The sequence below is a fragment of the Bos taurus genome, chromosome 13 (assembly GCF_002263795.3).
Source record: "Bos taurus isolate L1 Dominette 01449 registration number 42190680 breed Hereford chromosome 13, ARS-UCD2.0, whole genome shotgun sequence".
Lineage (NCBI taxonomy): Eukaryota > Metazoa > Chordata > Mammalia > Artiodactyla > Bovidae > Bos > Bos taurus.
The window spans coordinates 39,962,368-39,983,967 of record NC_037340.1 but is presented as its reverse complement, the minus strand read 5'-3'; the positions used below and the strand labels follow the sequence as shown (position 1 = coordinate 39,983,967).

Genomic DNA, 21,600 nt, shown 5'->3' with positions numbered 1-21,600 from the left:
AAGCAGCCTTGACCAGGAGTAGTTTAGGACAAGAGGAGGCTTTGAGGAAGGGTCCTTTTTGTCACCCCAAGCAGATTGTCCATTTTGTAAATGCAAACCACGTTGGTGTTCTCTAGGATCTCCTTACTTGGCCCTGGTAGATACGGGGTTGGGACGAAAATATGACGATTCCATTGTTTCTGAGAAGCACAGGCAGGGGTGGGTAACAGGATAGGAGCTGGGACCCCAAAGTTCCAGTCCTTGTGCTTCCGCCGCAAGGGTGTCCTGGGCAAGTCTCTCAACATCTTTGGACCTTAGCTTCCTCAGTTGTAACACTGAGGTTGGGGAGCATCCATCTTCCATGGATTCTAAGCACCCCTTTAAGAGGAGAGGCCCTTGTTGGAACCTCCTGTTCCTAGATGCCCATCCTTTCCCTAAGTTGCCCTGAGGCTGCTGTTGTAGTTTGTGGCTCTCCTGCAGGCTCAGCAGCTATTGTGTGTGCGTGTGTGTGTGTGTGTGTGTGTGTGTGTGTGTGTTTGTCTCCAGGAAGACAGCTAACCCAGGACCTTCACTGAGAGCAAGTTACGTACTCGGGATGCTGGTTAGGGTCCAGGCACCAGAAGCCACAGGAACATTTGCACATGTGGGATCCTGAGTAACCAGTGCTGGCACCCGTTTTTGGAAGGAAATATTTTCCTAGGGTGACTTTATTGTAAAGGGGATGTGTTTGACTACAACATGGTTGTGTAAATTTCTTCTTGTTTCAAATGTGCAGTTTGAATATTTCAAATATTTCTTAAACATTTCTCTCAACCCCAGCCAAATGTCCTTTTTGAGATTAAGTCATACATTTTCAAATAATTTGGGGACATTCTCAAGGAAGGTGAGTTGCTTATTTTTGAATATGTAAAGAATTATTTGTTTTGAAAAGATAATTAAAGACACTGAACAACTAGAATTCACTAAATATGTTATTAAATGGATAACTGCAATATGTTCTGGTTTGGTAATTTATTATTATTGTTGTTGGGAGGTTTTTAGGTGGAGGAATGACACTGGGAACTTTGTGAAAAGGCAGCTGTCATTTGCAGATGTTACATCAAAATCAGATTTCTTCTCTAGTTCATTGCCACTCCTAATTAGAGGAATTCCCTGGATAGAAGGATCTATATTATTCCTTTTGTCCAGTTTTGAAAGACTGTCTGAGTCACCCAAAAAGTGCTGCCAAAGAATAATAACGAACATTTATTTATTTATAACATAAGCTTCAGTACAGATGGAAAAAAAATCTATGGCCTATTATTAACTCCTAGCTCCTGTTTTATCTTTCACAACAATTTAGCTATTAAGAATTCCCTCTCAATTGATCTTCCCCAAAAGTTGCATTGTTTTCCCTTTTTTCAGCTGGTCTTTGATATTTACATCTTCCCACCTTTGTCTTCTCCTCCTCCTTTGGCGAGAGTCAGCCTGTGTAAATGTGCGAGCAGCCACTGGAAGAGCCTGCTGCGTGTCAGAAAGTGGGCAGTTTTCATCCTCTGCCCCAGCTGACCTCAGCAGGAAGGGCCTTCCTCTCTGACCGCTCAGCATGCACCCAAGTGCCTGCTGAAGCTCCTGCGTGTGGTTGCATGTGCCCTCAGCTAAATCTGGGCAAGGCAGGCCGGGACGCTAGGAGCATAGAGAACATCTCCATGGTCAGGACACAGGCCCACTGCTCCCAGGACTAGACGTGCACTTTCTGTGCTGTACTTGAAGTTCATTAGTTGATTGTTTGTTGTGGTTGGATTTTTATTGTTTAGTTAGCTTCATGATTTTTTTTTTCAATCACGGCTCCATCTCACTGATTACTGGATTCTTTTTAAGGTTAGGGCTGGGACCTTATGACAGATCCGTAGAACACTTCTCCCCCGCACCTCATCACAACATCAGCTGGGCTTTTGTATAGTAATGGGAAGCATCCAAAAGAGCCGCACATCTGAGACCTTATCCGCAAAATCCCTGGGGAAGCCCAGACACAATAGGGAAGTCGGAAACAGAGGCATCCGAGCAAGTTTTAGAGTCTGATGCCTTCATCTATGGCTTCAGCAAACCATAAACACAGCAGTCATCAACACTGGCTAACTACTAGCCAGACAAACATCAAGTCTTACACTAATCATCTATTTATTTCAGTTTCTTTTATCTGGCATATCATGTAAATCAATCTCAACAACAACAAAAAAATCACAAGGCATCCTAAAAGGCAAAAAAAAACCCACCAAAAAACCCGCAGTTTGAAGAGACAGAGCAAGCATCAAAAGCAGATTCAGATATGGCAAAGATTTTGAAATGATCAGATCAGGAATTTAAAAGAATATGCTAAAGGCTCTAAAGATGGACAACATGCAAAAAGAGATGAGTAATGGAAGCAGAGAGATGCAAACTCCAGGAAAGAATTAAAAGGAAATGCTAGAAATCAAAAGCACGGTTGCAGAAATGAAGAATGTCTTTAATGGCTTTATCAGTAAATGGAATTAGTGAAGAAAGGAACGGAGAGCTTGAAAATATGTTAAGTAGAAATATCAAAACTGAAATGCCAAGGGGGAAAAGGATTACAAAAACTGAACAGGGTTCAAGATCTGCAGGATAATTAAAAAGAGTGTGTGCATGCCTAGTTGCTCAGTCGTGTCCAACTCTGCGACTCCCTGGACTGTAGCCCACCAGGCTCCTCTGTCCATGGAATTTTCTAGGCAAGAATACTGGAGTGAGTTGCCATTTCCTATTCCAGGGGATCTTCCCAATCTAGGGATCAATCCCGCATCTCTTGTGTCTCCTGCATTGGCAGGCAGATTCTTTACCGCTGAGCCACCTGGAAAGCCCCAGTTACAAAGGGTAATATACACCTAGTGTGGGAATACCAGAAGAGAAAGAGAAAGGACAGAAGAAATATTTGAAATGATAACATAAATACATTTTTATATTACATGTATTTTAGTGGCTTAGTTAGTAAAGACTCTGTCTGCAATGCAGAAGTCCTGGGTTTGATCCCTGGGTTGGGAAGATCCCCTGGAGAAGGGAATGGCAACCCACTCCAGTATTCTTGCTTAGAGAATTCCATGGGACAGAGAAGCCTGGTGGGCTACAGTCCTGGGGATCACAGAGAATCGAACACGACTGAGTGACTTTCCCTTCACTTACAATATGTGAAAAATTTCCAAATTGAAGACAGATACCAAACCACAGATCCAGGAAGCACAGATAGCACCACGGAGAATAAGTACAAAAGCATCTACACCCAGATGTGTCACATTCAGACTACACGTTGTAGACAGAATGTTTGTGTCCCTCACACCCCAGAATTCATGTTTTGAAATCTAACCACTAGTGTAATGGTATTTAGGGGTAGGGGTAAAGGTGATTAGGTCATAAGAGTGGGGCCCTTGGGAGTGGTATTGGTGGCCTTTTGGAAGAGGACCCGAGAGCTTCCTTACCACGTCTTGCATGTGAGGACACAGAGACAAGACAGCCATCCATTTATTAGCCATCCGATTCAGACTTTCCAGCCTCCAGAATTGTGAGAGTTTATAGGCCACCCAGTCTACGGTTGGAGAAGGAAATGGCAACCCACTCCAGTGTTCTTGCCTGGAGAATCCCTGTCTATGGGGTCACACAGAATCGGACACGACTAAAGCGACTTAGCAGCAGCAGTCTATGGTACTTTGTTAAAGCAGCCCAAACAGACAAAAATTAAAAATAACAGGAAGATCTTAAAAGAAGCCAGAGGACAAAAATAAGTCTAAAGGCTCCAGCCTAGGAATTACATTGAACTTCTAGCCAGAAATCATGCAAGTTAGAAGCAAGTGGAGTAAAATATTTCAAGTGTTGAAAGAAAAAAAAACACCCACCAACATAAAATTCTGTATTCTTCAGAAATGAAAGAAGAAATACTTTCTCAGACAAGTAGATCAGATCAGTCGCTCAGTTGTGTCCGACTCTTTGCGACCCCATGAATCGAAGCACGCCAGGCCTCCCTGTCCAGCACCAACTCCCAGAGTTCACTCAGACTCACGTCCATCGAGTCAGTGATGCCAACCAGCCATCTCATCCTCTGTCGTCCCCTTCTCCTCTTGCCCCCAGTCCCTCCCAGCATCAGGGTCTTTTCCAATGAGTCAACTCTTCCCATGAGGTGGCCAAAGTACTGGAGTTTCAGCTTTAGCATCATTCCTTCCAAAGAAATCCCAGGGCTGATCTCCTTCAGAATGGACTGGTTGGATCTCCTTGCAATCCAAGGGACTCTCAAGAGTCTTCTCCAACACCACAGTTCAAAAGCATCAATTCTTCGGCACTCAGCCTTCTTCACAGTCCGACTCTCACATCCATACATGACCACAGGAAAAATCATAGCCTTGACTAGACGAACCTTTGTTGGCAAAGTAACGTCTCTGCTTTTGAATATGCTATCTAAGTTGGTCATAACTTTCCTTCCAAGGAGTAAGCGTCTTTTAATTTCATGGCTGCAGTCACCATCTGTAGTGATTTTGGAGCCCAGAAAAATAAAGTCTGCCACTGTTTCCACTGTTTCCCCATCTATTTCCCATGAAGTGATGGGACCGGATGCCATGATCTTCGTTTTCTGAATGTTGAGCTTTAAGCCAACTTTTTCACTCTCCTCTTTCACTTTCATCAAGAGGCTTTTGAGTTCCTCTTCACTTTCTGCCATAAGGGTGGTGTCATCTGCATATCTGAGGTTATTGATATTTCTCCCAGCAATCTTGATTCCAGCTTGTGTTTCTTCCAGTCCAGCGTTTCTCATGATGTACTCTGCATAAACGTTAAGTAAGCAAGGTGACAATATACAGCCTTGACGTACTCCTTTTCCTATTTGGAACCAGTCTGTTGTTCCATGTCCAGTTCTAACTGTTGCTTCCTGACCTGCATACAGATTTCTCAAGAGGCAGATCAGGTGGTCTGGTATTCCCATCTCTTTCAGAATTTTCCACAGTTTATTGTGATCCACACAGTCAAAGGCTTTGGCATAGTCAATAAAGCAGAAATAGATGCTTTTCTGGAACTCTCTTGCTTTTTCCATGATCCAGCGGATGTTGGCAATTTGATCTCTGGTTCCTCTGCCTTTTCTAAAACTAGCTTGAACATCAGGAAGTTCACCATTCACATATTGCTGAAGCCTGGCTTGGAGAATTTTGAGCATTACTTTACTAGCGTGTGAGATGAGTGCAATCATGCAGTAGTTTGAGCATTCTTTGGTATAGAAGTCAGGCAATTTGTAACCAGTAGACCTGCCTTATAAGAAATGTTGCAATAAATTCATCAAAAAAGAAGGAAAATTATATGGATCAGAAACACAGATCTAGTTTAGAAAGAAAGAGCTTTAGAGAGGAACAAATGAAATCTTTTATTTTTTATATTTATTGATTGATTGCACTGGGTCTTAGTTACTGCAAACGGGCTTTGTCTAGTTGCAGTGAGTGAGGCATATCCTCTAATAATGGTATTTGGACCTCTGATTGCAGTGGTTTCTCTTGTTGTGGAGCACAGGCTCTAGAGCTCTTTCTCAGTAGTTGTGGCAAACCGGTTTAGTAAGGGAAGCCCTTGCTCATGTGCAGAAGCCCCCGAGAGGGCCCGGCCTGTCTGTGCACCAGCATCCCTGGAGCCTACAGTCCTATGAATAACCACAGAGGTCCCTGCTTTCCCTTTTGACCTCTCGTTTTGGCCCTTGCTTATTTCCAGTCTGGCACTTGATCCTCTCATTGTTCATGATAACTTTTCTTGATAGTTTTAATTGGGGGATGGGTATTCATGAAATGCCCTCAAATACGTCTGTTCTCCTGTTTGTAGGCAGGATTCAGGGTGAAGCCAGTGGTGTTCATCCTGTCCATCAGTGCCGAGGCAGTTCTGACCTCAGGGTAACGAGCCAGCTTCTCGGGGGGAATGTCACGGAAAACCAACTCTCGCTGGTCCCCGATCCCTGATGTCTCCCCACATGCCCTTTCCACCATGCATAGAGGCTTTCTGCTCCTGTCTGTTCTTCCTGATGTCTTGCTGCTGCTGCTGCTAAGTTGCTTCAGTCATGTCCGACTCTGTGTGACCCTAGACATGGCAGCCCACCAGGCTCCCCCGTCCCTGGGATTCTCCAGGCAAGAACACTGGAGTGGGTTGCCATTTCCTTCTCCAATGCATGAAAGTGAAAAGTGAAAGTGAAGTCTCTCAGTCATGTCCGACTCTTCATAACCCCATGGACTGCAGCCTACCAGGCTCCTCCATCCATGGGATTTTCCAGGCAAGAGTACTGGAGTGGGTTGCCATTACCTTCTCCATCCTGACATCTTACTCTAACATTATTTTGTAACTTGACAAAGTTCCTTTCACAGAGACTGTGATCATGGTTGCCATTACTCTTCACAGGCGCCCCCTTTACCCCCATCTTTTTGCAATGCTCTATCCCTGCCCCCACCCCAAGTATACAAACATGCATCCTACCCTGTCTGACTTGGACATTTAGGTTCCTGATCACTTCATTTGCAAAGATCATCTCCAAGTTAGGTCAGCTCCAACCAGACTGAAGCTTCCTCACTGTTGCTGAAACACACTGATTCCGCCCCCCACCCAGGGCATCGTGTGTGCTGCTGCTCTGCCTGGAATGCTCTCGTATCAGCCGTCCTCATACACGGGAAGTCAGCCTGCCCTCCCTCGTCCCTCTGGCCGTGTGACCTCTAACTGAAGGACTCTCCCCTAGAGAGTCCTATTGCTCTTCCCTGCCTTCTGCTTCACCTTAGCACTTTACTACCTGTGTGTGCGTGCTAAGTTGCTTCAGTCATGTGTGACTCTTTGCAACCCCATGGACAGTAGCCCTCCAGGCTCCTCTGTCCATGGGATTCTGCAGGCAAGAATATTGGAGTGGGTTGCCATACCCTCCAGGGGATCTTCCTGACCCGGAATCGAACTCGTGTCTCTTACATCTCCTGCATTGGCAGGTGGGTTCTTTTCCACTAGTGCCACCTGGGAAGCCCACTTTAATGCTTAACATATTACATATTTGATGTCTTTATACTGTTCTTTTCTCCAAAACCTCCAATAAGTTCTAAGCTCAATGAAATCAGGAATTTTTTTCTTTATATTCACTGCTGTGTCCCAAGTCAATAGGACAGTATCTGTCAGATAATAAATATTTTTTGAACAAATAAGTAAGTAAGTGATAAGAATAAATACAGGAGTTATAAGGAAGACCCTATTCTTGACTTCATGGAGCTGACAGTCTCCATAGTAGTGAATTGAGTTGATGAAATTCAAATACGGGAAAAAAAAAAAAGTGAAAGAGAGAAAAAGAAATCCAAAAAAAGACAGGCACCCAAACCCTGGGTGGCACAGGTGTGAAGGAAAGCCAAGTCTCTGTTAAAGAATTAGAAGGAAATGTGAATGATGTGATGTCTCTGAAATAGAGGGAAGAAGGTTCAAGAAGGAGGACCTTGTGGTTGTTAGCCGAGACAGTGTCATCTCCTTTAAGAGTCAACACACATCGGGATCCATGTGAAAATATTGCTAATTCTAAAATCAGTTTCAGAAGGTTGCCAGCCTGGGGGTGTACCCTGAGGCCCGGCTGTGTGCTCTGGAGTGTATCCACACGGTGGAAACGCTCAGAAAGAGTAATATCGCTTCCATAAATGACAGCTCAAGAAAGAAAAGAAGAACATGGTCACAGTCTGTCATGAGAAGTTTAGCTGATAAGTTTGCAGGAGAGGAGCATCGTGGCCCAACCCGGCTTGGCTTGATTCGAAAGCCCTGGACCTGGGTCCCCTACATCCAGCGCCCAGTCTGTGGGTGGCAGTGTGCGTGGTCCTGACAGACTTGAGGTGTATAAGCAGCTGTCCTCATGTCTTTGGTTCACCTTTTACTGTTTGTTTGTTTGTTTTTAACATACTAAGTGTTCTTCTGGTTTTGTTCTGTTTTGCATTGACAGGTTCCATTTTTTGGGCCTCTGTTTGATGGAGCAATCGTGAGTGGGAAGCTACTGCCAAGCCTTATCTGTGCCACCTGCATCAACGCCAGCCGGGCCGTCAAGTGCCTCATCCCCCTCTACCAGAGCTTGTATCTTTTTTAAGTTAAGTGTGTAACGTGTTAACCTGCCCAGCATCCAACTTCAGGCAAAGAGGTAAGTCTTAACAGCTGGGCACAAGAAGGGAGAAAGGATGTTTTTCAGTCTGGGTTGAAGTAAAACATCATACTTTTATATAATATAATTTTGTGCCACATCTAACTTAGGAAGAGTTGATTTTCATCATCAAGCCCCATACGTCTGTGCTGAGAACAGCACCCGTGATGAGATGCTCATTCTCCTGGGGTGTTTCTCCCCAGGTTCATTCTCCTCCCCCCTCCTCCTCGTCTCTGTTTGCTGCAGTCTGTTGCATGTAAGTTGGGGTGCTGAAAAGATGCAGTGGCGTCAGTCCAAGCACCTGCCAGAAGCAACCACGAAGGAAATGATGCTGATAAATCAGAGAACGTGACAGGTGCCACTGGAGAAGCACAAATGGTGTCCCAGGAGGTCAAGGGAAGGGGACATTGTGTCTGGTTGGGAGGATAGGAAGGGCACCCTCAACAGAGTTGTGCTTGAACTCACCAGTGACAGTGGCTAGAAATCCTTTAGTCATTTTCCCAAATCCTGAATACCTCCTTCTCTCATTTCTGATCTTCTTTCTAAAGGCAGAAGAAATTTCATTAGTGTGATCCTTTTTTTTTTCTCCAACATTCGTTGGCCTGCTGTAATCTTCAAATTTAAATCTTAAATCTTTTGGAGCCAAGAACCATGAAAAGCAGCCATTTGATCAGGTTGGTGTTGGAGGTACCGCATATTTAAAGCTTCATTTTACCCTGATGATAAGAAAATTAAGGCGACTTCATAAAATTGCTTCGAAACACATCTGACCTAACACAACTCAGGATCTCTCTGTTTCTAATTAGTATTGATAATGATTATAAGCATATTGTGTTTGACCTCTGTCTCTCTGCTTCTCCCAACCTTGCCATCAGAGACACGCTGCTGGAGGGTGGGGGCGAGGGGTGGGTGAGAAATACCACATGTGAATAGATACAGTTCATGAAAAATACCTTTCATTAAAATCCTGGTCACTTCATTGACTGATATTCTGTCTTTAGATTAAGAAAAAAATACATATGCCATGTGGCAACTCAGAATTATCATAGAAATTAGTAGTAGAAAAGAGCTATTAGATCCCATCTGGTCCCTCCCCGGGGGGCTGGGGGGCATTGTCCCCCTTGGCCTGCCCCCTCCCGATTTGTCCGGCCCGGGGTGGTGTTTCAGAGCAGGCGTTCTGTAACAGGGACCTCCACTGCACTCTGGACTTAATCTCATGGCTGGTGCCGATTCAGCCTTCTGCGGTGGAGTTTTTATTTCACAGGCTGTTAGAGAAAGGTTCTTGGCAGAAATGAGAAGGATCTTTTTAGCAATTGGCTGGTCGGGTTTGCATGATGAGCTGGACACTCATCAGTCAAGGATGTTGGGCCAAGGCAAGAAAAAGTCATTTGCAAACAGGAAGATTCCGTTTGCTAGAGGTCCATTGTGATTTTTGTCACGTCACCTTCTCCACTTATGGAGCTGCTCATTACAAAAGCCACACTTTGTTGTGTTGTTGGACACTGCTTTCTCCAGTCGGAGTTAATGCGGCTTCAGAATAATCAGGTTTAAGGGGAAACACTATTTTTAAAAGTTCAAAGGATAGGATTCAGCATCATTTTAAAAATTCTTCAAGCAGCCACACTGAACTGAAGTGGATGTGGGCTTAGGGCCACTGATGCTCACATGAGTGAGGAAGTGCTCTTTCCCCAAATTGCTCATAAAATAGGTAGGTGGACATCTCAGAGGATGGCTTAGTATGGAAGTTAGCAAAGAGAAAGTAATAAACTTATTATGTTGATCATTATAAAATGTTAAACATTTTTCTTTTGCCTTACACCTTGAGAAGATTTAATTAGTGCAATTCAAATAAATTATTTAAAACACTATCAGTAATCTTTATAGAGATATAATCAACAGGGAAAGCTTTGCAATCACTTAACTACTCTATTCTCTAATTTCTGCCTGCAAAAAAGCTAGTATTCAGGTCAAAAACCAAAGGTATAAGAAGAAGAAAAGTTAAGAAAAGTGGGGGTGTTTGTATTTTTGTTCTTTAAAAAATGACTAATTTTTAGATTTTTTAAATATTTATAGATATCTGCCTAGGCTATTAATAGTGAACTGCTCCTTTAACACTATGTTAAAGCATCCTGGCACTCTCATTCACATGCTTTAACAAAAATCTAACCTAGTTGCTGTCGCCGCTAGTCTGGAATCCACTGCTTCACTGACATAAGCCTTAGGTTTGAAGTTTAAAAAACACCAAATAACCAAACACATCCTAATCGTGGGTGTCTCCTTGCATGGGTGTCTCCAGTCAGTCCCTGTGGGCTCGGAATCTGCCCAGCCCAGAGCTGGGGTTTGGGGTCCAGGGGGGAGCAGGCAGGTGTAGCCCTTGCCCCGTGCTGCCTGGAGGAGACAGGCAAACTAACCAAGTTCGAAGGCAGCCAGGGAGTGGGGCTCAGATGCCAAGGAGAGAGCCGTAGGCTGAGCTGGAGGGTTGTGAGGGGCACTGTCCCCAGGTGGCAGGACCGGGTCCTGGGACAGAGGACACCGGAGCAAACGGAGGGACTCACAGTGTTCTTGAGTGGTCATCTAGGGCTCTTTAGGACTGTATGCATGGTCAAGTCCAGTGGGGTCCTGGTGACAGATACAGGAGTGAGCTTCCAGCAGAGATGGTCTTCTGAGTAGGACCAAGGAGCTGAGGGGATCCTAACTCTCTCACTTCATGGCCACCTTGGAGATTCAGATCCTAGTACAGCATCGGGGTCGCCCGATGCCAGGGCAAGAGGTAGGGGGGAGTTTGTAGGGTCCACCATCCCAGCCCCTCAAACCCTTCCAAGGGCTGAGAAGGTCCTTAATGCCTTGGATATCTCTGAAACCTGGGCTTACTATGTAACCCAGGTCCCAGTGCAGAATGAAAATGTGGGCCCCTTACTTAAAAAGCAGAGTCAGTGCCTTCAAAGAGGCTAAAATATAAAGCATTTTCCATTCTCTGGCAGTTTTTCTCTAACTTGTCATGGTGTTTTTTAATTTGCTATTTAACATCATTTTAGGTAAAGGAATATTAAAAATTTAGATGATTAGCATTACTTTTTCATTCTTTATATTGTGTAATATCAGTTTAGTATGCAAAACATAAAAGCATCTAACTCAGGTATGGAACCACTGGAATTACCCAGTTCATATTTCATAACTTGTACGTAGATGCCAGGACTGGAAACACTGCGCAAAAGAAACTTATCTGGTTTTATTTCACTCTCCCTATGTACTAAACTTAACTTCAGTTTACAGACGAGTCGGGACTGACTAGAAAAGGAACCATGGGCACCATTTTCCCCTTTCCCTCTGTGTCATCATTTTTAGAGGAAATTGTTGCCTAACACAAGGAAGTAACACAACTCAGGACACATAGGGTTCCTTGGTGGTTTGTGTTTGTTAGGACACCATAGGCTTGTTTCTCTCAGAGTGAGTTCTGGTTCAGATGGGGAGCCTGTTTTCCCCAGGGAGTCAGCCCCCACCCCAGCTAGTGACCAGTGCTCAACTCAAATATGTCCACTGGGATTCAGTTCTGGGTGATATTTAACCAGAAGTAGAAATATGGGCAGTTCTGTATCAATTTTGTTCAGTAATATCCGAGAAAAAGGGATTCCCTGGTAGCTTAGCTAGTAAAGAATCCACCTGCAATGCAGGAGACCCCGATTCGATTCTTGGATCAGGAAGATTCCCTGGAGAAGGGATAGGCTACCCACTCCAGTACTCTTGGGCTTCCCTGATGGCTCAGACAGTAAAGAATCCATCTGCAATGCAGAAAACCTGGGTTTGTTCCCTGGGTTGGGAAGATTCCCTGAAGGAGGGCATGTCAACCCACTCCAGTGTTCTTGCCTGGAAAAAGAGAGGAGCCTGGAGGGCTGCGGTCCCTCAGGTCATAAAGAGTCTGACACAACTGAGTGACTAAGCACAGCACAGCATTCAAAAAGACATAACAGTTGTTACTAAACTGAGGACTGGGAGCATTGTTGGAATGAATGTGCCTTTTGGAGATCTTTTCTGAGCAATAAACCCAGCTTAGACTCAACATTAGAGGAGTTCCTGTCTGGGGTACCCTGTTATACGCTAAGCAATCAAACAGTCGCAACTGTGTTGAAGGCTCATAGGAGACTGAAAAATAGCACTGTCTTACAGGATTCCCCCAAAGAATGTGAATTCGTCAGGGATGTGTTTGGCAAAGCACCTTCAGTGATGTCTCATCCTGGCCCCCCCGCCTCCCGGGTTTCTGGTCACTTCCTCCGTGGGCCTTTGTCCTGCAGCCACTGTCCTGCTGAGAGATGTGGGCCAGCTCACCAGTCTTCTGCTTTTCCCATCCCTTGTGGGCCATCAGGGGGCCCAGATCTGTGCCTGGAGGGCTGTGTACAGGACCTGCCACGTGTCTTATTTACAGGTTCTGGGCCAGCTCGAGGTTCCCAAACCAGACTGCAGTTAACTCAGGTTTCTGGAAGCATCAGGCCAGGGCGTCTCTGCTCCTGCTCAGAGAACTCATGTTAGGAGAGGCTGCACACAGCAGGCAGTGAGCCTGCTAGGAGGGGGTCTCCCTGAACCACACAGACTGTGGCCTCTTAAAGTACACATCCCCCTCTGGGAGCATGGTCTCAGTGGCATCCCCCGCTCTCCCCCATGGCTCTGTCAGTGTTGATGGGGACACCTATAATGTTGGCCCTCCTTCACCAGTGAAGTTTAGCATCATTTTCCATCAGCAGGGAGACTTGATGATTTCAGAGCATCTCTTTTTAGACTGCTAACTTCTTCCTATCATTGCTCAGTCGTGTTCTCAATTTATGCACTTTCAGAAATGGGCCCCCTTCCTAAAGCTGTAACCATTCTGTTTCCTTCCCTCACCCTCGGGACCTCTGTTCTCTCCCTCAGAAGACCTTTACCTCCCTCCATTTGTCTTCACACACTTGAGAGTAGCGTAGGAAGAGGAGGCAGACGGTGCCAGGTGGTGCGGGGCCAGTGACACATTTGTCAACATGGTCTGGGTTCTGCCATGCGCCAGGCACTGTCCTAGCTGCTGAGAACAGGAATACGAACAAATATTCCAAGTGAGGGCACAGCATCTGCTTTGGACTGCGCTCCGAGAGAATGCATCGCTTTTGAGGCCCACAGATGCTTCCGTCCAGCAGAGTGCAGGACAGACGGACACACACACGCGCATTCACTTGCACGCACATGCATGCACACACACGTCTGGAAGGACAGAGGTGATAAAGGCATTGCAGGGGTAACAGGAGGGGCTCTGAAAAGACCTGAGGGTCTGGTCTGCGGCAGGGGAAGACGGGGCGCCTCCCGCAGGCAGGTGGCCTGCTAGATGTGAGGGGTGTGGAGGGTGACGGGAAGAGGATCAAGGCCAGACTGCTTGGAGCATCCCTTTGAAGAGTAGATTTGGGAGGAATGGGGGACTGAGAGAGATGGGTGGAGGAAATGGAGAGAGCAGTTTCCCAGGAGAGCAAGGAGGAGGGGAATGAAGGGTCACCTCGGCAGGCGGGCAAGCAGAATCCATATCCCTGAGGGGTTCAGCCTCAGCACCAAGGCCCCAGCCTTCACCTGGAGAACTGGGAGAAACAGGAACCTAGGGCTGAACCGCTTCAGGGAAGAGAAACACATGCCAGATAATACCAGCAGCGCTAGGAGAGGAGACGCTCCTGGCTGGGGTCAGAGTGCCCAGGATGGAGAATGCTTGGGGTGAGGGGTCACAGTCCATCGGTGCGGGGTGGGGGCGAGGAGGTGAGGCATGCACAGTGTTTTTCTAGTCCACCTGCTGAGCTGCCTGAAGGCAAAGTAGAGCTGCAATAGGGACTTCAGCTGCTTGACATCCACTCCAGAGTACATTCTACTAAGGGCAGCAAGCATCTGATAAATTTATTTATGTTTGACCTCACTGGGTCTTCGTGGCTACACAGGCTTTGTCTGGCTGTGGTGCGCTGGCTTCTCATGGCAGTGGCTTCTCTTGTTGCAGAGCATGAGCTCTAGGATGTGTGGGCTTAAAAATAGTTGGGACACATGGGCTTAGCTGCTCAATGGCAGTTGGAATCTTCTCAGACTAGGGATCAAACCCGAGTCCCCTGCATTGGCAGGTGGATTCTTAACCACTGGACTACCAGGGAAGTCCGCATTTGACAAATTGCTGGCCAGCACACCCTCTTTCAGAAGACAGAGGAAGCAGACACTGGGAGCTATATCTTGATGCATTCATTTGCTCAGCATCAGTGAAAGGCTGACTTGGATGTTATAGAAAGTAACGGTTTGTCCCAGAGTTTGTGTAAGAATAACAGAATAAACCACAAGCAAATCTGTGCTCTGATACCCCGGAAGCACATTTCAAAAGGTAGAGATCGGGTGAGGAAATGGCATGTTTCCAGAGATGGCTTGATGCTGTGGAGGGGAAAAGAAATGAGATTTGGTATTTTATTAGAAAATGAAAACTTTCTCTGAGAAAGAAAAAGGGGAGGTGCGGTAGAGGGAGCCCCCATTGTAGCCACATGGCGTGGGGTCTGCAGGGCCTCTGTTCTGAGGGTCGCTCTCCACGGTGCTCATGGGTGGTCTTCACCGTGAACCCCATCCCACCTTCCACCAGCTTTTTCATCTAGGAGCTGGCAAAAGTGTCTTAGTGTATGAATGAAGACTCAAAGCACTGAGAACACAATAAGAAAAAAGAAAGAATTGGCCCCTGCCAGTAAGATCCATCCTCCAAGGCCACATACATCGGGTTGTGGAACAAATTTACAACAGTGATCTCAGAACCAGGAGAATTGTTTTTTCAGAAGTCATGTAAATTGAGGATGCACCCCGAACTGAAAATAGGAAACTATTTTCATTTTCAGATAGGATTAAAGGATGAATTGGGGCATAATGCAGAGTCCCTTGTGCGTGTAAGCCTCCAGAAAAGGATGAGTCCACATAGAATGAAGTAGCCCAAACACATGCATGATATTTGATAAGATTACTCATTTCAGAAGTTAGAGAACGCTTGTAAATATACATCTTAATTTTGGTTAAACACAAGATAAAGAATCATAGCCATCTAGCCAATGGGAGAGGGTTCAGGCCTACAGAAGCTGGGTGACTTTACTGTGGCTAAATATAAATGCAGTCATTTGTGGCCACTGACCAACCAGGGCCTTAGTGTCTGGTCCCATGTGGGCCGAGGCTTTGCTCAAGTCCGCTTCCATCCAGCAATTTTCACAAAGGTCTAGAACACCTGTTTATCAAAGTAAATACCATTTTTAAGGGAAACTGAGAGGGCGGACTAACTTGATCCAAGGCAACATCAGAAATGAGGATCATCTCAACAGATGAGTCTACCAAACTGAAACCATCCAGATGAGACCAAAAGGGGAACCCAAAAAGCCACACCCATGGGCTTAGCCGGGTTCCTAGAGGCCAAGGGTGACTCCGCGTGGCCAAAGGTGGTGTCTGCAACCCGAGTATCGTGACTGAGCACAGATTTAAGATCCAGGACATGAGGGTGAGACCGCATCAGGAGGAACAGGCATGGTCCCTGCGCCCTTACACTCTTGGGTCACATGGCAAATAGGGGTGTCACTCTGGGATCACATCATAAGAGCCCAACCAACCCAGAGCAGGTCCAGAGAAGCCGGTCCATACAGCTCAGGGAGCAAAACCAAGGAGGAATGGTCTCAGGAGCCTGGGGCGTCAAAGAGGAGCAAGGGCTGCAGAACAGGGAGCAGTGAACAGAGGCATCCAGGAAGCGGGTTTTAGATCAATGTTGGAGCAAACATGCAAAACCCAAGAGCCTGAAAACCAGCCACCTGCAACTGAATCCAGCCCCTCAGATGGACTTCGTTTGAACTGTAGTGGCCTCCAGCGTCATGTAAAAATTAAGTTTGTCAGGCAGGTTGAGAAGTTGGGAGATTGTGCATTTTACAAAATCTAGATTTCTGATTTTTGTTGAAGAATCAAAACCTCTGACCCCACAGGGCCTTCTCTGTTATTGGCAGCAATCAGCCTCTTAACCAGCTGCCTGCCTATCCCCCTGTTCACTGCAGACCCCTGGGCCACATCTCCCTGACACTGAGACCCAGAGCCCCATTTGTACCCCTCCTAGGGGAGATGAGATGGTCAGAAGGCCACACAGGTAAAACAGAGCCTGGTCCTAAGTGAGAGCCCAGTAAGTGTCACCATGGTCTTTATCACACTGCGAGCCTGTTTGTTCAGTCACTCAGTCGTGTCTGACTCTGTCACCCCATGGACTGCAGCACGCCAGGCCTCCTTGTCCTTCACCATCTCCCAGGGTTTGCTTAAACTCATGTCCATTGAGTTGATGATGCCATCCAACCACCTCACCCTCTGTTGTCCCCTTCTCCTCCTGCCTTCAGTCTTTCCCAGCATCAGGGTCTTTTCCAATGAGTCAGTTCTTCACATCAAGTGGCCAAAGTATTGGAGCTTTAGCTTCAGCATCAGTCTTTCCAGTGAATATCCAGGGTTGATTTCCTTTAGGATTAACTGGTTTGATCTCTTAGCAGTCCAAGGGACTTAAGAGTCTTCTTCAGCACCACAGTTCAAAAGCATCAATTCTTGGGAACTCAACCTTCCTTATGGTTCAATTCTCACATCAGTACGTGACTGCTGGGAAAACTAGCTTTGACAAGACAGATCTTTGTTGGCAAAGTGATATCTCTGCGTTTTAATACACAGTCTAGGTTTGACATAGCTTTTCTACCAAGGAGCAAGTGTCTTTGAATTTCATGACTGCAGTCACCATCCTCAGTGTGAGCCTGGCCCCATAAATACCAGTGTTTCAGATCTCTGTTGTGAATTGTGGAAGCTCCTGTCCATGGAATCAGGTCTCAGAAGTACTTTTCACCATCGGAGATGCTCAGATGAAGGCTGGAGACCACTCCTCCCTTCTGTGTAGAAGGTCCACCTCCTCTCACCCCCTGTGAAAGCTTGGTACCCAAGAAGGGGGCAGAGACTACCTCCATCCCTGCATACCAACCAGGAACCAAGCCTGTGGGAGGCACATGGTGGTGGCAAGGGGAACCTTCAAGGAGGGAGAAGAAGACACCACTTTGCTGGTTTTGCTGAAGATTCATGACCCATCACGGTTAGACAGAAGCACATCCCTCCACAAAAGGCTAGTGTGACTCTAACAATGTGCACAGAAGCCAGGCTGGCACCTTGCTTCGTGAAATAGCACTAGCAGCGCCCCTTCTCCTCACTTCCCACTTGGATCCATGGCTGGGCCACCCTGTCTCATCCCAACCTTCACAGGGGGTGTTCCTCCTCACTGGGGGTGTGTGGACCCCCACAGGATTCCTCCCAGGTCACGCCCATTCCCCCCACCAGTGGTTGGCTGTCTGCTGTGACCCAGGGGCCTCCCATTCCACAGCTGTCCATGCTACCTGCCAGATCTGCCATCTCTAGCCTCTTCTGTCTCCTAATTGACTAGACACTGTCCATTCCTCCTAGGACTTTATAAACATGCATATGTGTGAAGGGAGAGCCAGAGAGAAGAGATTCATTCAGTTTTTTTAAGAAAACGTTTTGGAAAACAAGACAAAAATGACTCATATTTTATAAAACAGCATTTCTTTTTCAAAATTGAAAATCTTCATTTTCCAAGAAATAGAGCTCTACGAATAGAGTATATATCTCTGTACAGAAAGACACACTTTAAGTCCTTTCCCCATTTTTGAGTGTTTACCTTGCAGCTGAATCCCCCAACATAGTGTTTTGTGCATATTGCTTTTCTGTTGCTTTGTAAATAATAACGCCTGCATCACCACCGCAAAAAGTTATTGAAGGACATTTAGGTGGAAATCTCAACAATTGGAATGGTGACTTTATATCTGATTTTTTTTAATTTTTTAATTTATTTATGTTTTTATGTATTTACTTATTTTTGGCTTTGCTGGGTCTCTGTTGCTGCACATGGGCTTTCTCTAGCTGCTGCAAGTAGGGGCTATTCTTCCTCGCATCACCTGGGCTTCTCATGGTGGTGGCTTCTCTTATTGAGGAGCACAGGCTCTAGGGCATACAGGCTTCGGAAGCTGCAGCTCAAGGGCTCTAAAACATGGGCATAGTAGCATGTCCAATGGGTTTAGTTGCTCCGAGACTTGTGGGATCTTTCCCGATCAGGCATCGTTGAACCCATGTCCCCTGCACTGGCAGACGGATTCTTATCCACTGGTTTTAATTAATAGAAGTGTATCGAGAGCCATGAAAAGTAAGTGATGGCTGTTTAGTCATCCTGTATTCTTAGAGCTGTTAATAGTTAGAGAGATGGATTCGAATGGTGTTCAGGTTACAGAAGAGCAGCCAGTAAGGAGGTAGGGAGGTGAAGCAGTGAAAGCCAGGATCCACAGGAGTGGTGTGGTCCTTCAGTCTGAGACCTCAAGTGACACTGGCCTCAGAGTCTGTTTCTGAGTCCTAGGGATACGGTCGTATAGGGTTGTCATTTTCATTCATAACTGTATGTAAATTTCCTACTGCCAGTAACTCGCCATAGGGAAGTCCTGGCTGCCCAGCTCCTGCCACCGGCCAGTCTGCACGGGCAAGGCTGTCAGCTGAAGTCACTTGTTGGGGAGTTCACAAACTCTGGTTACAGCTGCGCGTGTTGGTAGCCTTAAGGGAAGTGTAATCAGCCGGAGAGATTAATTTGCATCTCAATTAGAAGAGAGTTGAGAGGAAGCTCTGGAGTCTGGTGCTGGAAGGTTGTGGAAGAAATCTCCCCAGGCACAAAAGCCTTCGCCGCCTCCTCCAGCCCAGTGGAGGACACTGTCTGAGGTTGTGTTTCCATAGGGACCAGCAGCCTGCTGGGCCCCGAAAGAATCTCGGTTTGCACTGTAATCGTTTGGTCATGATGACACAAATTCCATTGTTGTTCCCCAATACAGATTGCTGTTAGAAAGATGCTGAAAAAAGTGGAGATGGTCATCCTGTCAAGAGCAGGCAAGAGGGTATTGGCTGACCCTTCCCACCTTTCTCCATAGCGCTGCTAGGATTTCTAGGCATTTAACATCTATGAATGTCGGAATATTCAAAGAGTGAAAGGTCATTCCATAAATGACGCATTTCTTTCTAGTTCAGGTGGTTACTTTGGGAATGGCACAGCTTCACAGGGAGCCATTATTCCTGATTCTACCACACTCTTCAGCAGTAGGCAAACAAGAGTATGAATTTTAAGATGCAGGCAAGGAAGAAATATGGACTCCTGGCCATGGAGCATGGAAAAATTTCTGGCCATTACACACCTTTTTATAATCCTAGCGAAACTATAAAGAGGCATCCCTAACCTTAAGTCTGAAGATCACAAAGTGGTATTGATTTAAAATTTAGTGGTCGTTTTTGCAGGCTTTATACCTTTCAGAGAGCTTCCCAGGTGGTGCTACTGGTAAAGAACACGCCTGCCAATGCAGGAGACATAAGAGATGTGGGTTCAATCCCTGGCTCAGGAAGATCCCCTGGAGGAGGACATGGCAACCCACTCCAGAATTCTTGCCTGGGAAATCCCATGGACAGAGGAGCCTGGCAGGCTATGGTCCATAGGATCTCAAAGAGTTGGACACGACTGAAGTGACGTAGCACGCACACACACACGCATACCTTTCAGAGGAGATCTTCATGGTCTTGGAATTCTGCAGTTGAGCTTGGTGAGAGGCCTGAGCCATCTAACACCCCAGGTCCCTCTGTTAGAACCAGGGGGCTCACCCATAGCGTTTTTGGAGGAGAACTTTTATTTCTAGTTTATTTTGTCCTCTCTCAAATAATTAATTCATTGGCTCTAGCTTCAAAGTGAGAAAACAAAAAAGAGTGAGGAAAAAAACTGAATCCTACATTATGAACTGTTGCACACCAACTGAACTCTCTTTTTAAAAAAAAAAATCAGGCTTTTAAATTTATCCTCTCATCTTGGAGAGGGGAAGACATGAGTTTCCTACGGCTGATCTCTCCCAGTACACACATTGCAGCGAGACATCAGAACCTCTTAATCCAACGTTAATCAAATTTCAGTTTACTAATTATCGGTCCCATTTTAAAAGGAACATGATACCATAAACAGCATCCCAGAGCATTTAGCAGTCTCTGCAATTAGAGTCAATATATTAGAAGGTGAGACTTTCTGTTATTCAGATCTCCAAAAGGGTAATACATGCCTTATGATAATAAGAGATTGGGCAAGGCCGAAGAGGGACAAAGCAGACCAATCCACATGGTGATCCCCTTTGGGCCCGTCCACTTCAGTGTCTGCAGTGGACTCCCAGCGGGTTTTGTACCCGAGTAATCTGCAACACCCCACTCCAGTGTTCTTGCCTGGAGAATCCCAGGGATGGCGTAGCCTGGCGGGCTGCCGTGTATGGGGTCGCACAGAGTCGGACACGACTGAAGCGACTTAGCTGCAGCAGCAATCTGCAACACACACAAGTAAATTTTTTTTTTTTTTTATCAAAGTGGAATGCTTCCTTGGTCATCTGCAGGTGAGAACAATCCACATGCCATCATGTTGGCCTTGAAAGGGTATCCTCTCTAGTTTACTCAGATGCATTTTACCAAACTCTAAAATGAGTACTTTGAAAGTTGTACTTCTAATATGTTTCTGGGTTCTGTGCTTTGAAGGGTCTTCCCTGCTGGCTCAGATGGTAAAGGATCAGCCTGCAGTGCAGGAGACGTGGATGAAAGCATTTGACTTTATACCCTGGGACTTGACAGAGACCCCTGGGGCTGGGGTGGGGGGTGCTGGAAGCTCTGAGGATCAGTGCCAGGGCCCCCATCTACCCTCCCAAGATGCGATCATGTGTCCTGCATGGGAGCCATTCAGGAGTCATGTGGACTTCATGTTGTATTGTGCACATGCCTTTAACTTGAGAAGTACAAGCTGCCTCAGTTTCCAACAGAGCAGCATGTTTCCAAAATGCACACTATTTTAACCTGATGACTCCTGGGACGTTGCTCATTATGACTTAGAAAGCCATGTCTGGTATCACAGGTGTCCAAATGATCTTCTCATTATTTTCATCAGAATCATAAAAAAATGAAACGATACAGTATACAGTGGTTTATGATATTAATAGTTCTCTTCAGTTTATTTCTTCTAATGCTTCTTCATTCCCGTCTCCAACCTTCCTAATTCAGTCCTGGGACATTAAAGAGCACTGAATATGTGTCCCTCCGCTGTGTCCACCCATTTAAACGCTCCACCACAAAGCTTTCGTCCTTAATCCATCAGTGATCCATGAAGGAACTGCCTCCTAAAAAAAAAAAAAATGGGCCCTGCTAGTCATCTTAAGCCAGCCCTTAAGATGCCAAGTCCCTTTGGTCCTGCCTTCATTTGCCTATGAAGTGGGATGTGGGTCTGTGGGCGCATCCCGGCGTGGAGGCAGATGTGAGCCTGGAAGCGCAGGCTCATACCTCCACAAAGGCGAGCAGGCACGCTGATGGGATTCTGAATTTATAAGTAGAGTTCCAGAACTCCCCCAGGGCCT

At 46.1% G+C, this 21,600-nt stretch overlaps 1 protein-coding gene across 3 annotated transcripts in view; it reads left to right on the top strand.

The window, feature by feature from the left end:
• The window catches only part of RALGAPA2 (Ral GTPase activating protein catalytic subunit alpha 2), a 278,035-nt gene that overhangs the window by 194,608 nt on the left and 61,827 nt on the right, over positions 1 to 21,600 (top strand). For all 3 annotated transcript variants that reach the window (XM_025001044.2, XM_025001043.2, XM_025001040.2), the window contains one exon: positions 7,931 to 8,058. In XM_025001044.2, coding sequence (XP_024856812.1) covers positions 7,931 to 8,058 — 128 coding nt within the window. The remainder of the gene's footprint in view (positions 1 to 7,930; positions 8,059 to 21,600) is intronic.